General features: G+C 35.6%; 2 protein-coding genes across 2 annotated transcripts; one reads left to right on the plus strand and one right to left on the minus strand.

Moving 5' to 3' along the window:
* The first annotated feature begins 609 nt into the window (after positions 1 to 609).
* On the plus strand, positions 610 to 1,959 carry LOC128039955 (uncharacterized). Its single transcript, XM_052628895.1, has one exon. The coding sequence runs from the start codon at positions 610 to 612 to the stop codon at positions 1,957 to 1,959; it is 1,350 nt and encodes a 449-aa protein (XP_052484855.1).
* A 19,013-nt stretch (positions 1,960 to 20,972) lies between these two features.
* On the minus strand, positions 20,973 to 22,432 carry LOC105796169 (uncharacterized). The gene has a single exon (XM_012625768.2). The coding sequence runs from the start codon at positions 21,489 to 21,491 to the stop codon at positions 21,150 to 21,152; it is 342 nt and encodes a 113-aa protein (XP_012481222.1). The 5' UTR covers positions 21,492 to 22,432; the 3' UTR covers positions 20,973 to 21,149.
* Positions 22,433 to 23,107: the final 675 nt, after the last annotated feature.

The raw sequence follows: 23,107 nt of genomic DNA on the forward strand, positions 1-23,107 counted from the left end.
GTTTATCCTCCGGGTTTCACCCCAGTTAGCACCCAGGCACAGCTAGATGTGTGCCCGCAAAGGATACATGTCAATATTAGACCTCAATATCAGGCTGGTGCCTCGGTACCAATGCACTTTCAAACGGGCTCAGGTTGTAATCCCGGGGACAACCCTGCCAATCCTGTGGTCCCTGATCTCGATGACATGGCAGAAATAGAAAAGGCAAGAATGGACCTGCCAAAACAACTTGAGGATCGGTGTAGATCGCTAGAAGAAAATTTTAGAGCTATGGAGAACACCAACTACCATTACGGAGTTGATGCCAAAGATCTGAGTTTGGCCCCTGATTTAATACTCTCACCTAAGTTCAAGATGCCGGAGTTTGAAAAATATAACGGGACTAGTTGTCCAGAAGCTCATATTACTATGTTCTATCGAAGGATGACAGGATACGTCAATAATGATCAACTGTTAATCCACTGCTTTCAGGACAGTTTAATGGGTTTGCAGTGGTACAACCAGTTGAGCCGTGCTAAAGTTAGTTCATGGAGAGACTTGGCGCAAGCTTTTATGAAGCAATACAGTCATGTGACAGATATGACACCCGATAGAATTACGCTATAGAACATGGAGAAAAAACAAAACGAGAGTTTCAGCCAGTACGCCCAACGATGGAGGGAGGTGGCAACGCAGGTCCAACCACCCCTTTTGGAAAAAGAGGTCACTATGCTTTTTATCAATACTTTGAAGGCCCCGTTCATCAACCACATATTGGGGAGTGCCACCAAGAGCTTCTCAGATATGGTAATGTCTGGTGAAATGATTGAAAATGCAATAAGAAGCGGTAAAATAGACGCAGGGGAAAGCTCTAAAAGACCAGCTCCAAGGAAAAAGGAAAGCGAGGTGAACAACATAAGCACATATAGCAAGAGTTATTCAAAACCAATCACTGTTGGCCCTCCAAGAAAGACAGCCACTAGTCATCAGGGCCCCACAAGGCAAGAGCCCAACACAAGGCCTAACGCAGACAGACTTCAATTCACGCCCATTTCAATAACATATAGGGAATTGTATCAGAATTTATTCGATGCACACGTGGTATCTCCAGTTTATCTAAAACCCATACAACCTCCATACCCCAAATGGTACGACGTGAATGCCCAATGTGAGTACCATGAAGGAATAATAGGGCATTCGATTGAGAACTGCACTGCGTTTAAAAAGGCAATGGAAAGATTCATTACGATAGGGATTGCAAAGTTTGGCAACCCATCAGAACCAAACATGGCAGGGAATCCGTTACCCAATCATTCTGATAAAGGGGTAAATGCGATAATTGATAGTAGGGGAAGAAGAATCAAAGCTGACATTGCGGAGGTAAAAACCCCACTGAGATGGGTTTGGAGAAGAATGATAGATGGAGGTCTCATCAAGCAAGATCGAACAGAAAGGCCTGAAGGATCGAGAAAGTATTGCGAGTTCCATACTGAAGAGGGCCATGATATCCAAAAATGCACAGAGTTCATAACCATGGTGCAAAATTTAATGGACAACAAAGAGTTGGAATTTTATGAGGAAATTAAAGGATTAGAGGAGGGAGAAGTTTATGCCTCGGAGGAAGGATCTACGGGAAAGGCCCAAAGGCTTAATCACCCGGTGGTGATTATTTCGAGGCCAAGGAGCATAGAAGCTGGAGTGCAAATGGCACCGAGGGTCATAATCCAAAAACCAGTATCCTTTCCTTACAAGGATAGCAAAAGGGTTCCTTGGAATTATGACTGCAATGTGATAATCCCGGGAGAGGAGAACCCGGTAAACGCTTCAGAGGAGGGTAATGATGTAGGCTTCTACACGCGTAGTGGAAAACGCTACGATCCAGCAAATACAAGAGTAGAGCCCATAAATGGAAAGGCCTTAGCAGTTGAGCGAGGGGAAGCAAAGACGGATAGAATTGAATCTCATTTAACAAATCAGTGACTAAAAACGAGGCTAGACAATTCTCAAAATTCTTAAAGCATAGCGAGTACAGCGTGGTGGAACAATTGTATAAACAATCGGCTCGTATCTCGATGCTTGAGCTACTTCTAAGTTTAGAGACTCATCGTAATGCGTTGACAAAAGTACTAAATAAAACTTACGTTACTTACGATATCTCGGTGAACAAGTTAGACCGTTTGGTTAACAATATAAGTGCCGATAACTTCATCTTCTTTAATGATGATGAAATACCACTGGGGGGAAGAGGAGCCACCAAAGCCCTACATATCACCACTCGCTACAAGGGATACACGTTTCCAGGGGTGTTAATTGATAATGGGTCGGCTTTGAACATTTTACCCTTATCCACCTTAAATAGGTTGCTAGTGGATGGCTCTCACATGAAATCATGCCAGAATATAGTGATAGCATTTGACGGCATTGAAAGAATGGTAATGGGAAGAATTGAAATACCCCTTTTGATTGGCCCAAATACCTACGAGGTAGATTTCCTGGTAATGGATATCAAACCTTCATATAATTGCTTGTTGGGAAGACCCTGGATTCACTCAGCAGGGGCAGTGCCTTTGTCATTGCACCAAAAATTGAAATTGGTTACAGAGGGTCGGCTGGTTACGATAAGCACGGAAGAAGACATCATTGCATCGGTAATCAGTGACGCGCCATATTTAGGGACAGATGATGAGGCAGTCGAGTGTTCCTTTCGATCTCTGGAATTCGTAAATGCAACCTTTGTTGCTGAAGGGAATAAGATCCCAAAGCCCAGCATATCTAAAACCACGAGGACGGGGCTGCAGATGATAATTGGGAAGGGAGCCTTACCTGGGAGAGGACTCGGAACATGTTTTCAAGGAAGGATGGAGGCACTAGAACTGAAGAACAAACAAGACCACTTTGGCTTAAGATTTAAGCCAAATGCGAAACAAAGGAAGAAAGAGCTGAAAAAAAGCAAGAAATGAGGAAGGCGCGTTTGAGCGGAAGAGAAATTGATTGGGAACCTATGACCTTCCCCCATATATCCAGGACCTTCGTGGCAGGAGGAAGCATTTATCTTGAACGAAGGACACCAAGAGGAAATACTGCGGAAGACATGATGAGAAACCTGAACATCAATGCCATATTCAATGAGGAACTCGAAGAGGAGAGTATGTTAGACATCTGCCCTTACGAGCCCGGAAGTGTTCTAGACAATTGGATTGTAGAAGAGATCCCTATAACATTTAGAAATAATTCAGAGTAATATTCAGAACACTTGTTGCCCTAGGTCTGGGGGTAATAAGAATCTTTTGTAAAAGGCACATGTCCAAAATCTTATTTCAATGAAAACGTATCATTCAGTCTCACTTTGAGCAAATATTCTTTCATTCTTTCATTCCATTTATAATCATACCGTGCATACAATTATTCTTAGATTCTTCTTTCTTTGGACCTCCCTTTGTCCCAATAGCAGGTCTTCAGATATCAATGATGTGAGCGACGTTGTTACTAACTCAAAATCCCTATTTGAACAAGACATGAGTATGGAGGATCCTAAGGATTTCGAAGATGACCAAGACAGCGTTCTATCTCCTGATTTGTTAAGAATGGTAGAGCAAGAAGAAAAACAAATACTACCTTATAAGGAATCAGTGAAAGTCGTGAGCTTAGGAGAGGGAAGAGAGGTAAAAATTGGCGCTTGCATCACCAAAGAAACAAGGCGAGACCTCGTCGGGTTACTTAAAGAATTCAAAGATATCTTCGCATAGTCTTATCAAGATATGCCTGGGTTAAGTACTGATATCGTGGTGCATCGACTACCCATAAAGGAAGAATGTAGACCGGTTCAACAGAAACTTTGAAGGATGAGGCCTGATGTTTTGCTAAAGATAAAAGAAGAGGTCAAGAAACAGTTTGATGCTGGTTTCTTACAGGTGGTCAAGTACTCAGAGTGGGTAGCCAATATAGTCCCTGTGCCAAAGAAATATGGGAAAGTGTGAATGTGTGTGGACTACAAAGATTTGAACAAAGCCAGTCCAAAAGACAACTTTCCATTGCCACATATCGACACTTTAGTAGACAACACGGCAGGTTACTCACTTTTCTCCTTTATGGACGGTTTCTCGGGGTACAATCAGATAAAGATGCATCCTGAAGACATGGACAAGACCACATTCGTAACCATGTGGGGCACATTCTGTTATAAGGTGATGCCATTTGGATTGAAAAATACGGGTGAAACATACCAAAGAGTCATGGTAACCTTATTCCATGACATGATGCATAAAGAAATAGAAGTCTATGTAGACGACATGATTGCAAAACCTAGAACAGAGGAGGAGCATGTACAAGTCTTGAGAAAACTGTTATACGGTTAAGAAAGTTCCAACTAAAGCTAAAACCAGCCAAATGCACTCAGAAAGACTATGCGATTGAGATTGACCTAGCCAAATAAAAGAATTGCCTCCGTCGCGCACTCAGAAAGAAATTCGAGGTTTCCTAGGAAGACTGAATTACATTGCCAGGTTCATTTCACAGATAACTGAGAAATGTTTCACAGCTAACTGAGAAATGTGACCCCATTTTTCATTTTCTTAAGAAACACAATCCGGGCGTATGGGATGAGGAGTACCAAAAAACTTTTGACAAGATTAAGTATTACTTGTCTAATGCCCCGGTACTAATGCCACCTTGCCCAGACAAGCCCTTGATACTGTATTTGGCAGTATTCGAAAATTCCATGGGATATGTGCTGGGCCAACATGATGAGTCGGGAAGAAAAGAAAGAGCAATATACTATCTTAGTAATAAGTTCACCGAGTGCGAGACAAGATATTAGCCAATTGAGAAGTTATGTTGCGCCTTGATTTGGACGACTTAGAGATTGAGGCAGTACATGCTGTACCATACAACTTGGTTAATCTCAAGACTAGACCCTCTAGAATACATGATGGAGTCAACTGTTCTAAACGGAAGGATGGCCAGATGGCAAATTTTACTGTCTGAATTTGACATAGTCTATGTGAATCAGAAGGCCGTTAAAGGAAGTGCTATAGCAGATTTTTTGGCTAGTCGAGCTCTGGAAGATTATGAGCCTTTGAACTTTGATTTCCCAAATAAGGATTTAATGTATGTGGCAATCGCTGAAGAAGATACCTGAGAGGGCAATGCTTGGAAGTTAAACTTCGATGGAGCCTCAAATACTGTAGGCAATGGAGTTTGAGCAGTTTTGGTATCCCCAAGCGGAGATCATTATCCATTAACTTTTAAATTGGATTTTGATTGTACAAACAATATGGCCGAATATGATGCATGTATCATGGGGATTCGCGCAGCCATAGAGCATAAGATCAAAATGCTAAAGGTATATGGAGACTCTGCATTGGTAATCTATCAGCTCAAAAGAGAATAGGAGACAAGAGATCCTAAATTGGTCAACTACCAAAAATTGGTTATAGAACTAGTTGAAGAGTTTGATGATATCACCTTCTGCTACCTTCCACGAGAGGAAAATCAGATGGCCGATGCTTTGGCTACATTAGCTTCTTTGATCAAAATAAATAAACAGGAAGATGTAAAGCCAATTCAAATCAGCATTTATGAGACTCCAGCACACTGTTGCAACATCGATGAAGAGGAAGAAGAAGACGATCACCCTTGGTATCAAGATATATTGCAATACGTGAAGAATCGTGAATACCTGGACCAGACAACGGAGAATGATAAGAGAACGTTGAGAAGGCTGGCTAGTGACTACGTCCTAGAGGGAGAGATCTTGTATAAAAGAGGCAAGGATCAGGTGCTACTGAGATGCGTAGACTCTGTTGAGGCCAAGCAAATCTTGGAAGAAGTCCATGATGGTGACTGTGGAACGCATGCCAATGGTTTCACAATGGCAAGGCAAATCATGAGATTCGGATATTATTGGTCTACCATGGAAAGAGACTGCATCAAATTTGCCAAGAAATGCCACAAGTACCAAATTTATGGAGACAAAATTCATTTACCTCCCTCACCTCTGCATGTCATGACTTCCCTATGGCCTTTTTCCATGTGGGGCATGGACGTCATTGGGCCAATATCAGCAAAAGCTTCAAATGGGCATCGCTTCATTTTCGTAGTAATTGATTACTTTACTAAATGGGTAGAAGCCACTTCATATGCTAACGTCACAAAGGCAGCGGTCAGTAGGTTCTTAAATAAGGAGATCATATGTCGATATGGAATGCCAGAAAGGATAATATTTGACAATGCGCTAAATTTGAACAACAGTACGATAACGGAGGTCTGTAGCCAATTCAATATTAAGCAACGCAACTCATTGCCATACCACCCAAAAATGAATGGCGCTGTGGAAGCAGCCAATAAGAACATCAAGAAGATTGTGGGGAAGATGACCGAGACTTATAAAGATTGGCATGAAAAGCTTCCATTTGCTCTTTTTGCTTATAAAACGTCTGTCAGAACCTCCACCGGGGCAACTCCTTTCTCATTGGTCTATGGAATGGAGGTAGTTTTACCCATCGAAGTGGAGATTCCTTCCCTTCAAGTCTTGGCAGAGCTAAAGTTGGACGAAGCAGAATGGATCCAATCTTGATATGATCAACTGAACCTTATCGAGGGAAAAAGGCTAAGAGTTATCTGCCATGGTCAAATGTACCAAAAGCGAATGATGCGAGCTTACAATAAGAAAGTTCGCCCTAAGGAATTCCATGAAGGGGATTTGGTACTGAAGAAAATCCTTCCTATACAAAAAGACTTTAGAGGGAAGTGGATGCCAAATTGGGAAGGACCATATGTGGTAAAGAAGGCCTTTTCTGGAGGAGCACTGATATTAACTGAAATGGATGGCAAGACTTTGCCTAATCCGGTGAATTTAGATTCAGTGAAGAAGTATTTTGCCTAAAAAAAGAGCAGAGGCCAAGGTAAAAACCCACAAAGGGCGCTTTGAGACCAAAGGGGCATTGAATTGAAAATCCGGTAAAAGGGCGATTCAAATTTTAATCAAAGATGGGGCATGTGGTAGGCTTACTATGCCTGAATTGACAAGAAGGAAGGATGCTACATCTTGGGGCATCAACAAAGCATTATCAATCTTCTAAACACATATCAAGTTCAAAGGGTCCTCCAAAAGTGTTGTGCAGAGAAGCTCATGCTACGATATCTGGGGCACCTATTTTCATCTTATTCATTTTGTATCTTAGCAAAACTTGCTATCTTGATTAACTTATTCACTTCGAGCTTTGCTCTCAATAAAATTTCATCTTATCCATTGAGATAATCTTTTTCATCTTATCTCAGCAAATTTTGCTATCTTGATTAATTTATTTCGAGCTTAGTTCTCAACAAAATTTCATCTTGTCTATTGTGACAATATTTTTCAAGCATTTTTCATTGAAATGACGATTAATAGATTGACAATATTCAAGTAGAGTGAGTTCTCCATATTACTCTGAAAGCTTCTAAATAGTACAAGGACCTGAAACTGGACCGTTATTTAGAACTAACCAAACTTAAAGGTCAGAGGCATTTGAGAAAGAATGGTTTAAATTGTGACTATTTCTTTGGTTTTTCTGGTAAAGATACCAGCTGAACGAGAAGGCATCAGTGGTAGAACCTTGATGAACAACGAGGAATGACAATCCAAACATTAAAAGGGATCATTCTCATGACATTCTGTATTCATGAAAATATCATTCATACATACCTAGTTAGGAACATTTGACCCATTCTAATCATGATATCCTAATCACTAGGCATAATTAGCCCCATAAAATGGATTCTACAGGTTATGTTCTCTAGAACAGATCGATGAAACCACCAGTCCTATTTTTCTGAGCAGCAGCGGAATAGGTCGAAGATTACAGATCTTATCTCTCTGAAGTTACAGTAGAGCAGATCGCATCAAGTCTTATCTCCCTAAGCAGTAGTGGAGCAGACGAAAGAAACCAATCCTATCTCCCTGAAGTTGCAGTGGTGCGGATTAAAACCACAGATCTTATCTCTCTGAAGTTGCAGTAGAGCAGATCGCATCAAGTCTTATCTCCCTAAGTAGTAGTGGAGCAGACGAAAGAAACCAAGCCTTGTCTCCCTGAGCAGCTGTGGAGTAGATTGAAGATTGTAGATCTTATCTCCCTAAGCAGTAGTGGACCAGATCGAAGATGGCAAATCTTATCTTTCCAAGATAGTGGGGAGCAGATTTAAGCCACCAACCTTGTCTCCCTGAGCAGCAGTGGAGTAGGTTGAAGATTGTAGATCTTATCTCCCTAAGCAGTAGTGGAGCAGATCGAGGACAACAAATCTTATCCTTCCAAGGTAGTAGGGAAGCAGATTTAAGCCACCAGCCTTGTCTCTCTGAGCAGCAGTGGAGTAGGTGAAAGATTGTAGATCTTATCTCCCTAAGCAATAGTGGAGCAGATCGAAGACGACGAATCTTATCTTCCCAATGTAGTAGGGAAGCAGATTTAAGCCACTGGTCCTATCTCCCTGAGCAGCAGTGGAGTAGGTTGAAGAATGTGGATCTTGTCTTCCTGTACTAGCAGCGAAGCAGATCGGAAACAAATCTCATCCCCCCAAAATTGCAGTGGAGCAGACTAAAACCACCGATATCGTCCCCTGAAGTTGTGGCAGAGTAGATTGAAGCTACAAGCCGTATCTCTCTGAAGTGCAATGAGGTAGATTGAAGCAACGAGACACAGTGGACTAGAATGAAGCTACTTGAAGAAGAGAAGCACCGGAACCAGTCAAGTCAGTGAGACCGGGCAAAATTGGTCTTTCTTAGTTTTTGCTCTATTCTCGTTACACGACAATGACCAAAGAGGGCAGCTGTACAAGCCCATTTTGCCCGGGCCCAGTGCCAAAACAAAAACAAAAAATTATAGTCCATCAGAACCCACAAGCCCAATTCTAAAAAAACTAATGGCCCAAAGTTAACCCTAGCCAAAAATTACAAACATTCAGCAGCAAGCAAGCCCTAGGGCGCGCCGCACCTCTGCCAAAGCCCCCAGCGCGGCGTGTTCTGCTGGCCTCCCTTGAGCATGTCGCCGCCACCGTCATCGCGTCCACGCACGTCACATCACACCTGCAAAATGGCCACACGCAAACAAAAAACAACAAAAACAAAAAAAACAAAAAGAACGTCGAAACAGCAAGCAACAAAACAAATAACAAAACGACAAAAGCAATCATCAAAGAGTTTGTAATTTGGCTATAAAAGCCATAAGCTTTTTCTTTATTTAATCTATTTAATCGTCGTTTTTTTATTTTTTATTTTCATTTTGTTTTACGAATCTGTTAAATAAAAAGAAAACAAGCCTAAAAGAGGAAGGATAATACCTAGGGGTTTCCTGAAAAGCCCCTCGCCGGCCATTTCAGTCATCGAAATCGGGACGTAAAGGGGGAAAACATGGGGCCTTCTCCTTTCGGCTTTGAAGCCCAGAGGTTTAGGCTTTCAAGCGCCTTAAAAATAGACCAAAAGCGCGACCTTTGCGTTGCCCCAATCACCAACAACGGTGGGGTCACGGCGGCATCGGCGTCGGCCCTATCGGCCGGGCTTGGAGCCTGTGAGGGAGAGAAAGGCTGAACCCTCTGTTTTTTTGTGAAAAAAATGAAGCAAACTATTTTTTTTCTTTTTTATATTTATATTAGATATAAAACGATGCCGTTTTGGGTGATCTCCCCAGACGCAAAACAACACCGTTTAGCCCCATGACCCGAGCGCGCGACCCGACCCGCCAGGGGATCCGCGTGTTTTTGCTTGGAGGGGCTATTTGCATGTTAAGTCCCTCCGCTTTTATGCATTAATGCAATCTGACCCTCGTTTCTTTTACATTCTTGCCCCGCGAATTTTTGGCTTATTTCATTTTGGTCCGCGCTGAAACGACGCGGATAAGGGACGGGGATATTACCCAGTCAGTCCCTCGCGCTTTATATGCGTTCCATTTTAGTCCCGAACCACCCACTTTTATTTATTTGCGGTTTGAGTCCCAGATTTTGGATCCGTTTTCAATTTAGTCCCTTGTCGGTTTAATTGTTTTTGTTTATTTACTTATTTATTTTAAAAAGATGGTTTTATTTAATATTTTCTTTAATATTTATTTATTTACTTATTTGTGATTTTTTATCAAGCTTACATTTTTTTTATTTCATTTTATTTTATTTTATTTATTTGCTTATGATTTTAGTATCGATTTTGTTCATTTTATTTTTGCCATCATTATTGCAATTTAATTTCTATCATTTATTTCTTTGTTATTTTTCAAGTACTTTCAAAACTTAGATTTATAGTTATCATAGTTATCGTTGATTATTATTATTGTTTCTATTATATTGTTATTTATACCATTAATCTTATTCATGCGCGTATATATTAAGATTTATTAGCATCGACACTATATGTATATTTTATTATGCATGTTATATCACGGTTATTTTAAAACGTATGTCGCACTATTGTATTTAGCCATGTACAACTCCTTTTGCGTATTAAACAATGTCACTAATAAACCTAATACATTAAGCGTACATTTTTAGGCATTTCATTTCCTTTTTATCCAAATAAAATTTTCAAAATAAGGCAATATTTTGCGTTTGGAAGTTCGAGAAAACGTGCCCTATCGTGCTGGGTTTCGATTTTTCGTTCGACCAAATACCTAAAATATCCTTTTAAAATTTCAAAATAAAGCAATATTTTACGTTTGGAAGTTCGAGAAAACGTACCCTAATATGCTGGGTTTCAATTTTTTGTTCGACAAAATAGCTAAAAATATCCTTTTAAAATTTCAAAATAAGGCAATATTTCACGTTTGGAAGTTCGAGAAAATGTGCCCTAACGTGCTGGGTTTCGATTTTTTTTTCGTTCGACCAAATAGCTAAAATATCCTTCTAAAATTTCAGAATAAGGCAATATTTTACGTTTGGAAATTCGAGAAAACGTGCCCTAACGTGCTGGGTTTCGATTTCTCGTTGAACCATATAGCCAAATATCCTCTTAAATTTCAATCCATGTCATTCGAGTTTTTTTAAAGGATCGAACTCTAAATCTCTTTAAAGTTTTCAATCTTCGACACTAAGACATTAACTAATCAACTATGTACCAATTTTTGGGCGTTACGAGGGTGCTAAACCTTCCTCGTACGTAACCGACTCCCAAACTCGTTTTTTTTAATTTCGTGGACAAAAATCGTTGTTTTAATAAAATCAAATTGTTTATTAAAAACCACCCTTTTTCAAGGTGATCCGATCACACCTTATCAAAAAAGATTGGTGGCGACTCCCGTTTTTTTCTTTTCATTTTTTTAAAATCCAAGTCGACCCCGTTTTATCAAAAAAATAGTGCCAACATTGGGTGCTCAAGAGTGCTTTTGCAAAGTATCGGAATCAGGTGTGTAAACACAACTTTAGAAACGAAAACTGGTGAAAAGCTGAAAAGAAGTGATTATCGATGCGACACTGGCATGCGGCAGCCCAAGTGGTAGGTCGGGTGATCGAACATGGGTGTGTGATCGACGAGTCTGGCCGTGAGCGATTCATGGGCCGAACTGAACTGGGCCGTGTGGGCCACACGGGCGTGTGGGCCCCACGGGTGTGTGGGCCCCACGGGTGTGTGGGCCCCACATGAGCGTGTGGGATTATTGGGCCAGTCTGTGTGATCTACATGGCCAATGCCATTTTGGGCTGTGTGGGCCACACGAGCGTGTTGGCCCACATGGGCATGCAACATGGGCCTATGGGCCCATTTTCACTGTTTGACTGCTAAGGTTGCACGGGTCACCCAAGTCAACTGTGAACCTATTGTAGGGACGATAAGGTTACCTAGACCCCCTAATTGACTGAAATGATTGAAAGATTGTTGTATGCCATATGAGATAGTTATGAATGTATGTATGTTGAGCATGATATATATACTATTCTGATTATGCATGATACCATGACATGGTTGTATGATGCATTGCATTGGGTTGGGGATTGATATTGATTGGAGGAAGTGTACTAAAAGGCTTTTAGGCTAACTTACTAGTAGCTCAGCTGCAACTACTTTCTAGTGCCGCATTCGGTACTACTTGGAGTGTAAGGTTGGGTGGGTTGATTATATCCCTACATGGAGTGTAGGGTTGGACGGCGATGGAGTGTAGAGGCTGGTTGGGTAGGATTTTATAACTGCATAACTATCAATGTTACTGTACTGTGATAGGCCAAGGCCCTAATGCTTACTGATATTGAAATGGGCTTAGGCCCAAACTGAGATTATCCGTTATTATCTGTTTGTTTGCATGGGGAATTACACGCTGAGTTTACGTAAACTCACCCCTTTTGCTTAATTTGTACAGGTAATCCCTAGGCATAGGCGGTTCGATGTGACGGAGGACTCAGCAGTGGCCACACGACCTATTTTATTCGACTTATTACCTAATAATAATTTTGCTTTTATTTTGGGGGTATTTTACTATAATAATGGTCTTTTTGGATTTTTACTTTTAAATTGGGATTTTTATTTTGTTTTCGACTTACAACTGCTAGTAGTAGGGATAATAGAGTTTTCAAAACCAATCAAACGTTTTAACAAAATACACACAAATATGAAAACTATTTTAAAAAGCTATCGCAACGTACAATATTTTGCAAACAAACAACTGAATAGAAAATCACTATTTAGGATTAATAAAAGACTCAACATGTCACACTTGAATTTATTACTAGTCTTAACTTACATAATTTTCATGTATCAACATATCAAGATATTGATATATATATATATACATTTCATGATACATATCATCTTTTATTGTTTCTTCATATACATATATCATCCAAGACAACTCCCGATAACTTACCATTCGAAGAACGACTTACGGATATGAGTACATCATTTTCAAAAGCCCGAAGGTTGAATAGAAGCTCATGAGAGCTAAACGGAAACCCATAAGGGTTGAACGGAAGCTCGTAAGAGCTGAACGAAAACCCATAAGGGTTGATCTGAAGCTCAAAAGAGCTAAACAAAAACCCATAAGAGTTAAACTGAAGCTCAAAAGAGCTGAACAGAAACCCATTAGGGTTGAACGGAAACTCATATGAGTTAACAAAAGCTCGTGAGAGCTAAGCGAAAAGTAAACACGAATGTTTACAACAAATGTTGAACCTCAATTTACTTGGGTAATTTGTCGTCAAATCATCCTTTGCATTTACTGTCAATTCATCCTTTGCCACAGAATGATTGTACTCAATCCCGCGTTCCACTCGTTTTGAGCATTCAATTCAAAATTCATAATTTTAACAATATTTTACTTTCATCAATAGATATAACTAAATACATAATACCATTCATCAATTTAATATACAAGCATTAAATTTTAACCATACGAACTTACCTGAATTGAATTGTAATAATTGTAGGAGTTTAGGGACTATTCCGCTATTTTTCCTTTTTCATGAGCATCTATGGAATCTTGATCTAAAATATAAAATTAATTATTCATTATCATATAGTTCAGTTCCAATTTATTTTAAAATTTTATACCCTTCAATTTTTCAAATTTACACAATTACCCCAACTTTTACAATTTAGTCCCTTAATTAGTTAATCTATCAAATCAACTAATTTTTCTCAATTAATAATTTATCAAAATATTCTAGGCTATCATACAGCTCTTAATAAAATAGAAATTTAATACCAAACCCTAATATTTTAACTATTTTAACGATTTGATACTAACATTAATATTTAACAAAATCACTTTATAATATCATCATACAACAAAATTAAAGCTCTAAACCCACTTGATATTAATAATTTCTTTCAATATATTAATTTAGACAATATAAAAATTCATTTCATACAATTTGATCATTTTGACATATTTACAAAATTGCCCTAAAATTTTACTTTTATTCAATTTAGTCCTTGAGCCTAAAACATGCAAATTAGCCATTTTAATGTAAACTCATGCTAGCTGAATATTCATATATATTTTCCTCCTCCTCTCCATTCCACATCCTTAATGTATATATATTTGTTAGAATCTTTAGCTTTTAGTATATAACATGCTTATATGTTCATATCAAAAGCATCCACTTGATTCATAGTCACTAAATTATTTATATCTTGAGCTACAAAATTCTAAATTAAGATAAACTTGATGTTTTTGAAACTAGACTCAAATATCTTTCTACCATAAAAATTTTAGAATTTATAATTTAACCAATAAGTATAGTAAAATCTTCAAATTTATCCTGCTCATTGTTTGACAACTTGACCTTTCTTTACTAAAATTAATTATCTCTTAGTACAGGGTTTGGATGATATTTCCATTTATTCTCATGAAAATAGACTCATTAATAATTTAAAATATAAATTTAAACCCTTAATTAATTTTTTAAAATTTTTATGATTTTCCAAAGTAATAACAGGGGAACCCGAAATCAATCTGACCTCGTCTCACAAAAATTCATATATCTCATAATATGAAATTATTTTTCTTACAAATTTTCTTCTATGTAAAAATAGACTCAATAGGATTTAATTTAACACTTTAATTAACCTCTAATTCAATTTCTACAATTTTTGGTGAATTTTCAAAGTCAGACTATTGCTGATGTCTAAAACTGTTTTAGTGCAAAATGTTGATAACCAAGTTTATAACACCTTCCTTTCCTTTCTCTACAATATTTCTCATCACTTCATCTTATTTCACTTCACTAACATATCAAGAACATATAACCTTATATACGAAAATTCTACTTTAACATCATTTTCATGCTTTTTCAATAATATCAAACTTAAAAATATATTGAAATCTTGATGTTCTTACCTTGTCCTATTGATTTCAATCTTTAACTTGATTTTCTCTCTCCTTAAACTTCCATTTTCTTGAATCCAAGGTAATTTTTTTGTTCTCCGTAGTCTCCTTATCACTTTTCTCTCTTGGTGATTATGAAAATTTCTTGAAATTCTTGGTGAAAATGGTGGATTTTTGGTGAAAGGACCAAATTGTAAAGAAAAGAAATTTTCTTTCTTTCTTTCTTTTCTCTTCTCACGTTGGTAGCATGGAAAGATGAAGAGAATTCTTCATCTTTCTTTCCTTATATGCTAAATCAAATAATAATAAAATATAATTAAAAATTAAATCAAAATATTAATAAACTAATATTTATTTATTTATTTATTTATTTATTTAATCTAAAATATCACCAACATCATTATTACTCTTCAAAATTATCTTCCTTGCTAAATGATCATTTTGTGCCTTATGATTCTTTAAAATTCCTCCACTGACTTATCACTTATTTTGGTAAAATTGTGATTTAACCCCTCATATTTTTTCCACTTAATCATTTTGGTCCTAATTCATCCATTTTCCTTAGTTTCTAGATCATTCCACCCATAAAATATTTGCACTATTGGTCCTTCAAATTTTTCATATTTACACTTTAACCTCTTAAATTTTAAGTATTTACTCTTGAGCCAAAAAACTTTTCTCACTTTTACAATATAGTCCTTTCTTGAAATAATATATCATAATATACTTCCCAATGTTGACATAACTCAAAATTTCCCTTTTATCATTTTATTTTCTTATTTTACTATATCAAGGATAATATCTTACTTTCTTATTGTAGTAATTTTTGGGGCATTACATTAGCATTTGGAAAAAGGCTAAGCTTAGGAGGCAAAAGTCATCAGGTGTGTTTCTAAGCTCCATTTCTAGGATGTTGTATGACTGGCATGAATCTAGGTTGTGTCCAAAATGAGTTTCATGATTTCTGTTGATAGAAAAGGTTAGATATGCACAAAAATGGTTATGATACCACATAGTTAAATTTGGCTTGCTTCATGTTATTATGTTTTCGTGTTCATATGACTGTGTATGCATGATTATAAATCACGAAGTATGGAGGGAAAATATCGACAGGATAAATGAAGCTAGGATTTGGGAATGAGAATTTCTGTTAGATATGGTCATATGATATTGCTGAATGCAAGCCGTGATATGTAAAGCTTTAGATCTTATGGAGGGGACACTACAGTGTTCGAGCATCAAGGTTAGGAATGGTAAAATGGACGGAGGAATAGAGAAAATAGAATTCTTGTTAAATACCACCATACGATGTTGCTAAGTGCAAATCGGGATGTGCGAAGCTTTGAGCCTTGCAGGGGGACACTTCGGTGTTCAAGCATCAAGGTAGACATGAGATGGGTCGATATTGACGGTTATAAGGCTCCATAGGGAAACACCACAACGGAGGTTAGTAGGCTCTATAGGGCGACACTACACCGATGGTAAGGTCCTAATGGGCGACACCTCAAAAGAGTTATAATATGTAAGACCATAGCTTGGCTATGACAACCAATACAGTTCGTTGGGACAGTAGACATGGGGTTGTATTGTGTAAGACCATAGCTTGGTTATGGCAGCATATGGAGTCCGCTAGGAAAGTAAACACGAGGTAGTCCGCCAGGACATTAAATATGGGGTGAAAGGGTGTAAGACCATGGCTCGACTATGGCAACCAACAGAGTCCGCAGGGATATTAAACACGGGATAGTCCACTCAGAAGCTAAATGCAAGGTTGACAACCAGGAGAGTAGAATTGAAAAAAGAGTTAGAAGAATAACACAAATGTTGGCAAGTGAATTTTGAGAAATCCGCCAAACGAGGTAAAAACAATAGGAAAGAGTACAGACGCACAACTAAATGTTTGTGCACAGACGCACCTTCCTCCAAACGATGAGCATAAAGACGTTGTTTCATATGCAACTTTCTAGTTAAGGTTTTCGACATACATAGTTGCTGCAGCTTTGCCCATAATGCAGCGGTAGTCTTCTCCTTTATCACTTACTTTAGAATTTCATACGAAAAATGTAGATGTAATTACGTTAAAGCCTTTAGATCTTTACACTTCTTCTCTTCCTCTGTCAATGTCGAAGGCACCTTATCTATCCTTAGCAAGGCATCCTCTGAATCTATTTGCGCAAGAACTGTCTACATCTTTATCTGTCACAACGTGAATCTGATGTTGTGATCCAACGCAGAATATCATACTTCAATGTCGCCATTACCGTTATCGAGACAAGCAACCCGAAAAGCTCTGATAACAGGTTGTAAAACTAACATCGATAATGGCAATATAGAACGATCGCAAAAAAATAAGAAAAATAAAAATAAAGCACACAAATTTTACATAAAAAACCCTTTCGGGAAAAACCACGAGCAGAAGAGAAGAAAATTCACTAATGTCGAATTCGAATGATACAAGAGGAGTTTAGACTAAATCTATTTATAGATTGAAAAAACCTTATTCTAATCAATGTCAAATAGATGAAGTGTAGTAAGGTTAAAAAAACCTTATTTTAATCAATGTAAAATAAAAGAAGTATAGTTCTATATAGATTTTACTTTTGTTTTATTTTACCATTGTATTTTATTTTAACAAGGATTTGAGTCACTCAACTCTAACAATACCATTTTCAAAATTTTAATGGAAAATGATGAATAGGAAAATTGAAATTGAATTAGAGAGATTTAAGGTGTATTTGATAAATTGAAATTTTAAATATTGAAAAATTAAGTCTTGAATTTTAATGCTAAATTTTATTAGTTTTGAATTTATAGTAGAAAATTGTTTGGTAAATTAGTAAATATAAGTATCGAATGTGATGATTTTGTTTGATAAAAGTAAATACTAACTACTAAAAGATTATTTATTTTTATTTTTAATCTTATTAATATAATATTTTATATTTTTTGGATAGTTTTAAATGAAAGATAAATGGTAATTTGAATATCTCAATTTTTTTAAAAAAAGATAATTTATATCAATTTTTTAATAGAATAAAATCAACTTAATAATTGATTTTCCAGAAAATCATTTCCAACTTTTCCAGCGTTTGATTGGCGGAAAACCTTTTCCATTTGGAAAATGAACTCCAAAACAAGGGAAAATGGGTTACATTTTAGGGAAAATGTCTTACCCTTTCAATTTCCGTAAGACATTTTCCGTGCTCTCCTCTCTATCGCCTCATTCATTCCTTCCTTCATTTCTGTAGAAAATTGCTTACATTTATCGATTTTCCAAGAACTTGTTTTTTAATTATTCAATACTTGTTTTTTAACACAATTACAAATAATTTATTTGATGTTAGTTTTTTAATTTATAACGATTAATATTGTAGCTTAATAATTGAGTATTATTATAAATAAATCATTGTAATATATGTAAAAACAATTTAAAATATAAAATTTATTAATACATATTAATATATGCAAAAACAACTTTCCGGAAAATATTTTCGAAAATCATAAAATAGCAAAAAATATTTTACAGATTCAATCAAACACCGAAAATATTTTCCATAAATCATTTTACGAAAAGTAAAACATTTTTCGAAATCATTTTACGGAAAATATTTTACTGGCAATCAAACAGACTCTAAGTGATAAGTAGCTACCTACCTACTTATCTTATTCAATATTTTTTTGCTGAAAATTTTATATTAAGTAAAAAAAATTAAAATGATTATTAAACACAATTAAAATGTTAAATGTTAAAAATTTTTATATTCAATAAAATAAAAAAATTCAATAATTTATCAAACACACCCTTACTCTAATAAAGAGAACAACCCTGAATTTGTAATTTTGATGGAAAAGACCTAAAAAACAGTTGGCACGTTCGGCACTTAAAAGAATGAGTTTTTAATGGCACTTTTATTTGGGGTGAAAAAAAATTACAATATATTTACCAGCATTTGGGGTAATTTTTACGCTAAATTTGAAGAATATGCAAAAATAATAATAATAATAATTAAGCCTTTAGGCCATTTTTAATTTTATTTAGGGAAATAGGTCGTTTTTTGAGAGAGAGTGTGAAAGCGTGTCTAGCTGGGCGCGCTTTCAACTCAGTGGGCAAGAAAACACGTCCAATTGCGATTTTTGACTTTTTTTAATACAATTAATTTCTTTGGTCGGATGGTTAAATGTTGATGGTTTTGTCCTTGAGTCCCAAGTTTTATTTCTCTCCTACTCACATTTATATTTTTTTATTTCATGTTGTTTTAAGTTTCGTCTTCTTCTTTTTTTACTAAATGTTTTTAACATATTGGAATGGTTAAATAATAATAATTTCATCCTTGAGACCTAAGTTCAATTTCCCTTTTCTAAACGCGTAATTTTATTTCATATTGTTTCAAGTTTTTTATTTTAAATTAATAAATATTTTTTTCATTTTTATTTTAATTAATCTTTTAATTAATAAATCTTTTATTCATAAAATCAAGTAATTATTACAAATATAATTATTTTTAGTAAATATAATTTTTATATGTGTAATATTTATTTTTCAATCCTTATCATGAGTGTAGTAAATATTTTTTATATGTGTATTTAAAATATTTCACATATAAACATAATGATATTTCAAATAATTAATTGAAATATTTCACATATAAAAATATTTGAAATATCATACTTACAATGTAGATGAAAAACAATGATATTTGAAATATTTTACATATAAAAATAATAATTATATTTGAAATAATTATTTCATTTTATAATATTGGAAATCACTATACCCACAATATCGTGAAGAAAATAAATATTTGACGTATAAATATTATATATAAAGAAAATATATTAAAAATTAGTTGATCTTTATATTATATATAAAGGATTTATTAATTTCAAATATTTTAACATAATGATATATGTAAAATATATATTTTATTATATAATTACATATTTATTATTTGATTTTATGAATAAAAGAGTTATTAATTAAAAGATGAATTAAAATATAAAAAATTGAAAACAACGTATGTTTGAAATAAAAATTAAAAATGTGTTTAGAAAAAGGAAATTGAACTTGGGTCTTAGAGATGAAATCATTTTTATTTAACCATTTAACTAAGAAAACTCATATGTTAAAGACATTCATTAAAAAGAAGAAGGAGAAGAAGCTTGAAACTACATAAAATAAAAAAATATAAAGTGAGCGGGAGAGGAATCAAACTTGGGACTTAAGGTCAAAACCATCAGCATTTAACCATCCGACCAAAAAAATAGATTATATTAAAAAAGTCAAAAATTACAACTTAAACTGGGCGCACTTTCTACACGGTTGGCAGGAAAGTGCGCCTATCTAGACACACTTTCAGACACTCTTTTAAAAAACGACCTATTTCCCTAAATAAAATTAAAAATAGCCTAAAAGACTAATTAAAAAAAGTTGGCATATAAGCCTTATTTAGCTTTTAGTACCAGTAAATTTTACTTTTCTTGTAGTGAGATAACTTTGGGGTGTACAAAAATATTATTAAAAATTATTTTCAAAAATAACATTTAGAGATACTGAAATTTTTTGTAGTTAAAGTTATTTTCTTTATCATTTAAAATTTTAATTTTATATTTATTCATGAAGTTAATGTGCTTCACTTATATAGACTAAAGGTCATGATATCAAAACTATGGGAAATTATTGTAAAACTATGGGAAATTAAAAAAAAATGTAAGACACAAGATGAGAGGATAATTGTTTTTCCACTTAAGTTTGGTAAATTTGTACATAGGCTTCAACCATTTATAATATTTAAAGAATCTGCCTGTAAATATTTTAGGTTATAGAAATTACAAGTTTTAATATTTGTGAGCAGAAATGCTGAACAGAGGTTTTAGGAGTTTTTGCTTGATAGTTAAAATGGTAAAAATTGCGCTAGAAAAAAGTGAAAGCTTAGGCCCATTTTTTTCATAGAAGAAGTTTGTGGACTGTTTTTTTATCATCTCCATGGTGTTTATAGATGGTTATTGGCCTATTTATTGCCATTTCTCCTCCTTGCATTCACTAAAAACTTTGGGTTCATGAACTCAACAGAGTGTGAACAGTAAGAATGTATGATTCATTTCCACCTATTTTTGCTATGATCAAACATCTCATTTTTTGGGAAAATGATATTGAAGCTTTTCCATACTCTGTTCTTCCAATCTAATGATTCATAACATATACGAATTATTGGTAGAGTGATATAAACCATTAAAATCAATGAAATGGAATGCTTCTCCAATGCTGTTAAATACATGAGTTTTAGTAAACAGAAAGAGTATCAGAAAATATATAGTAATGACAATCTAATGTGAAACACAGGGAAGACAAGATAAATCACGTATTTATAACAAGGAAACCTTAACACCTTTCACAGAGATTTATGTTGCTGTATTCCCTTCTTGATGGAGATAAGATGATTGAAGCAAAGTAGGCAAAACAAGAGGTGATAGTAGAGGAATGGGATCTTTACTTTGATAGAAGGAACTAAATGAAGTCGAAGATGTTGCTGCTGCTGCTGCTGCTGCTGATGATGATGATGATGATGACTTTAAATTGAAGTCCATTGCTTGTGATGGTGAAGCCTTGCCATCAGCATTGGGCTTAATCTGCAAAGGACGAGGGGCTCGTCTTTGAAGCCTGCTCAGTGGCCTTCTAAATACCAGTTCCTCTTTGTGAACACAAATTTGGAACCCTGGGAACTCACTACCAGATTCTGCCATTGTCTCTCCTCTATCGGTTCATCTCTATCATATCCTTCCCTTCCTTAATGGATCTTAAGCATTTAAGACACGCATTTTTTTTTATATATCCGTATTTTATAGATCTAAGATACTGTAACTCTTTAATTAGCATATGCTTTGCTTGCTTGCTTCAGAATACAGTATGCATATCCATGCTGTGTGATTCGCAAGCATGAAATGGCACATCATAGGAGTGTTGCAACGTGCAACATCTCTTGAATTAACCCTATAATTTAACTTTGCAATGAATAAATTATTTGGTATATGCTTAAGCTTAGATCCCAGTCGGTCAGTCATACATGTGGAGAGATGGGTTTCTGATATATTGCTTAATTAAGTACTTCCATTTGCCTACATGTGAGGGAGGAATCAATGCACACATTTGGTGACAAGATCCTCAGAAGCACATGATACATCAACAGTTTAATTAAATAATTAATTTCCCAATGTTCTTTTTTTTTTTTTTAGATTTATTTTCCTCCTCTGGTCCAAGACTTTCTAACCAAGGTTTTCTGTGATGAATGTCAACACGGTCAACTGTGATAAATAAAAAAATCCGAAATCATAAAAGTTATTTAAGACCAGCACTCCATGTTACTGTTAACTGGTCTGAGGCATCAGTTCTAAGCTCATCTATTTAATCTTTTCCCCTTGTTCTGTTTCTTTCAAGATGCATGAATGCTGCTAATTCTTTGTATGTATGTACGTACGTACCTATGTATGCATATACTTAGCTTGCAGTTGCAGACTGTTTCCTGTCAGAGAAGACCACTGATTCATGTGCCTGTTCTTTACCAAATAAAAGAAAAATAGCAAAGCAAGTTCAAAAAAGAGAAGAAAAAAAAACATAGAACATGTTGGTTTTTTATTATTTTAAGGTGGAAGGGGAAAGCATGCTTTCATGTTTCTACTCTTTCAACTTTTACATCAGAAAAAAAAATGTTTATTTCTTCTTTTAAAATTTTGAAGTGAATGTACATCCAATGAAAATCAGTGTGATATACTCCTGCAAACATCATCCTTACATTTGCATATGTAACAATGTTACGCAAGCCATGATGAAATTGGACTGCTGAAAGTGTTAAATGACTAAAGAGATTTCAAAAAGGCAATCATGCAAACCTTACCAATTTAGCTTTTGTTGATGCCAATTACGTGGCAACTTCTTGGGGATTTATATTCATGTAATAATTCATCCTATATATTGACGTCAAGTCACTGTTTTCACATCAGATTTCATACTGATTTTGATTACTTTGTTTCATATGGTATCTAAAGTTATGATGTTGAGAAAGAATCCGAGGCACCACATGGCGGCACCCTGGTGCGATCGTGGAGTCGCAAGAGTTTTGCTATGCTACTTTCATTTTCCTCAACATTCTGTGAAACTGAATATGATCAAATTCACTTTCGCAAGGATTTGGGTGGACCATTTCAAAAATAAAATAAAATCATTATTATAAATATTGACATATCATCCTTAATCAACTAATTAATCAATGATTTTTCACCTAACAAATCTTGGTACAAGTTGGAAATTGAAGAAAAAATTATCGAAAGAGACCAAAATAAAACACAAAGCCGCCTTCCTCATT

This window comes from Gossypium raimondii, chromosome 3 (genome assembly GCF_025698545.1).
Source record: "Gossypium raimondii isolate GPD5lz chromosome 3, ASM2569854v1, whole genome shotgun sequence".
Taxonomy (NCBI): Eukaryota; Viridiplantae; Streptophyta; class Magnoliopsida; order Malvales; family Malvaceae; genus Gossypium; species Gossypium raimondii.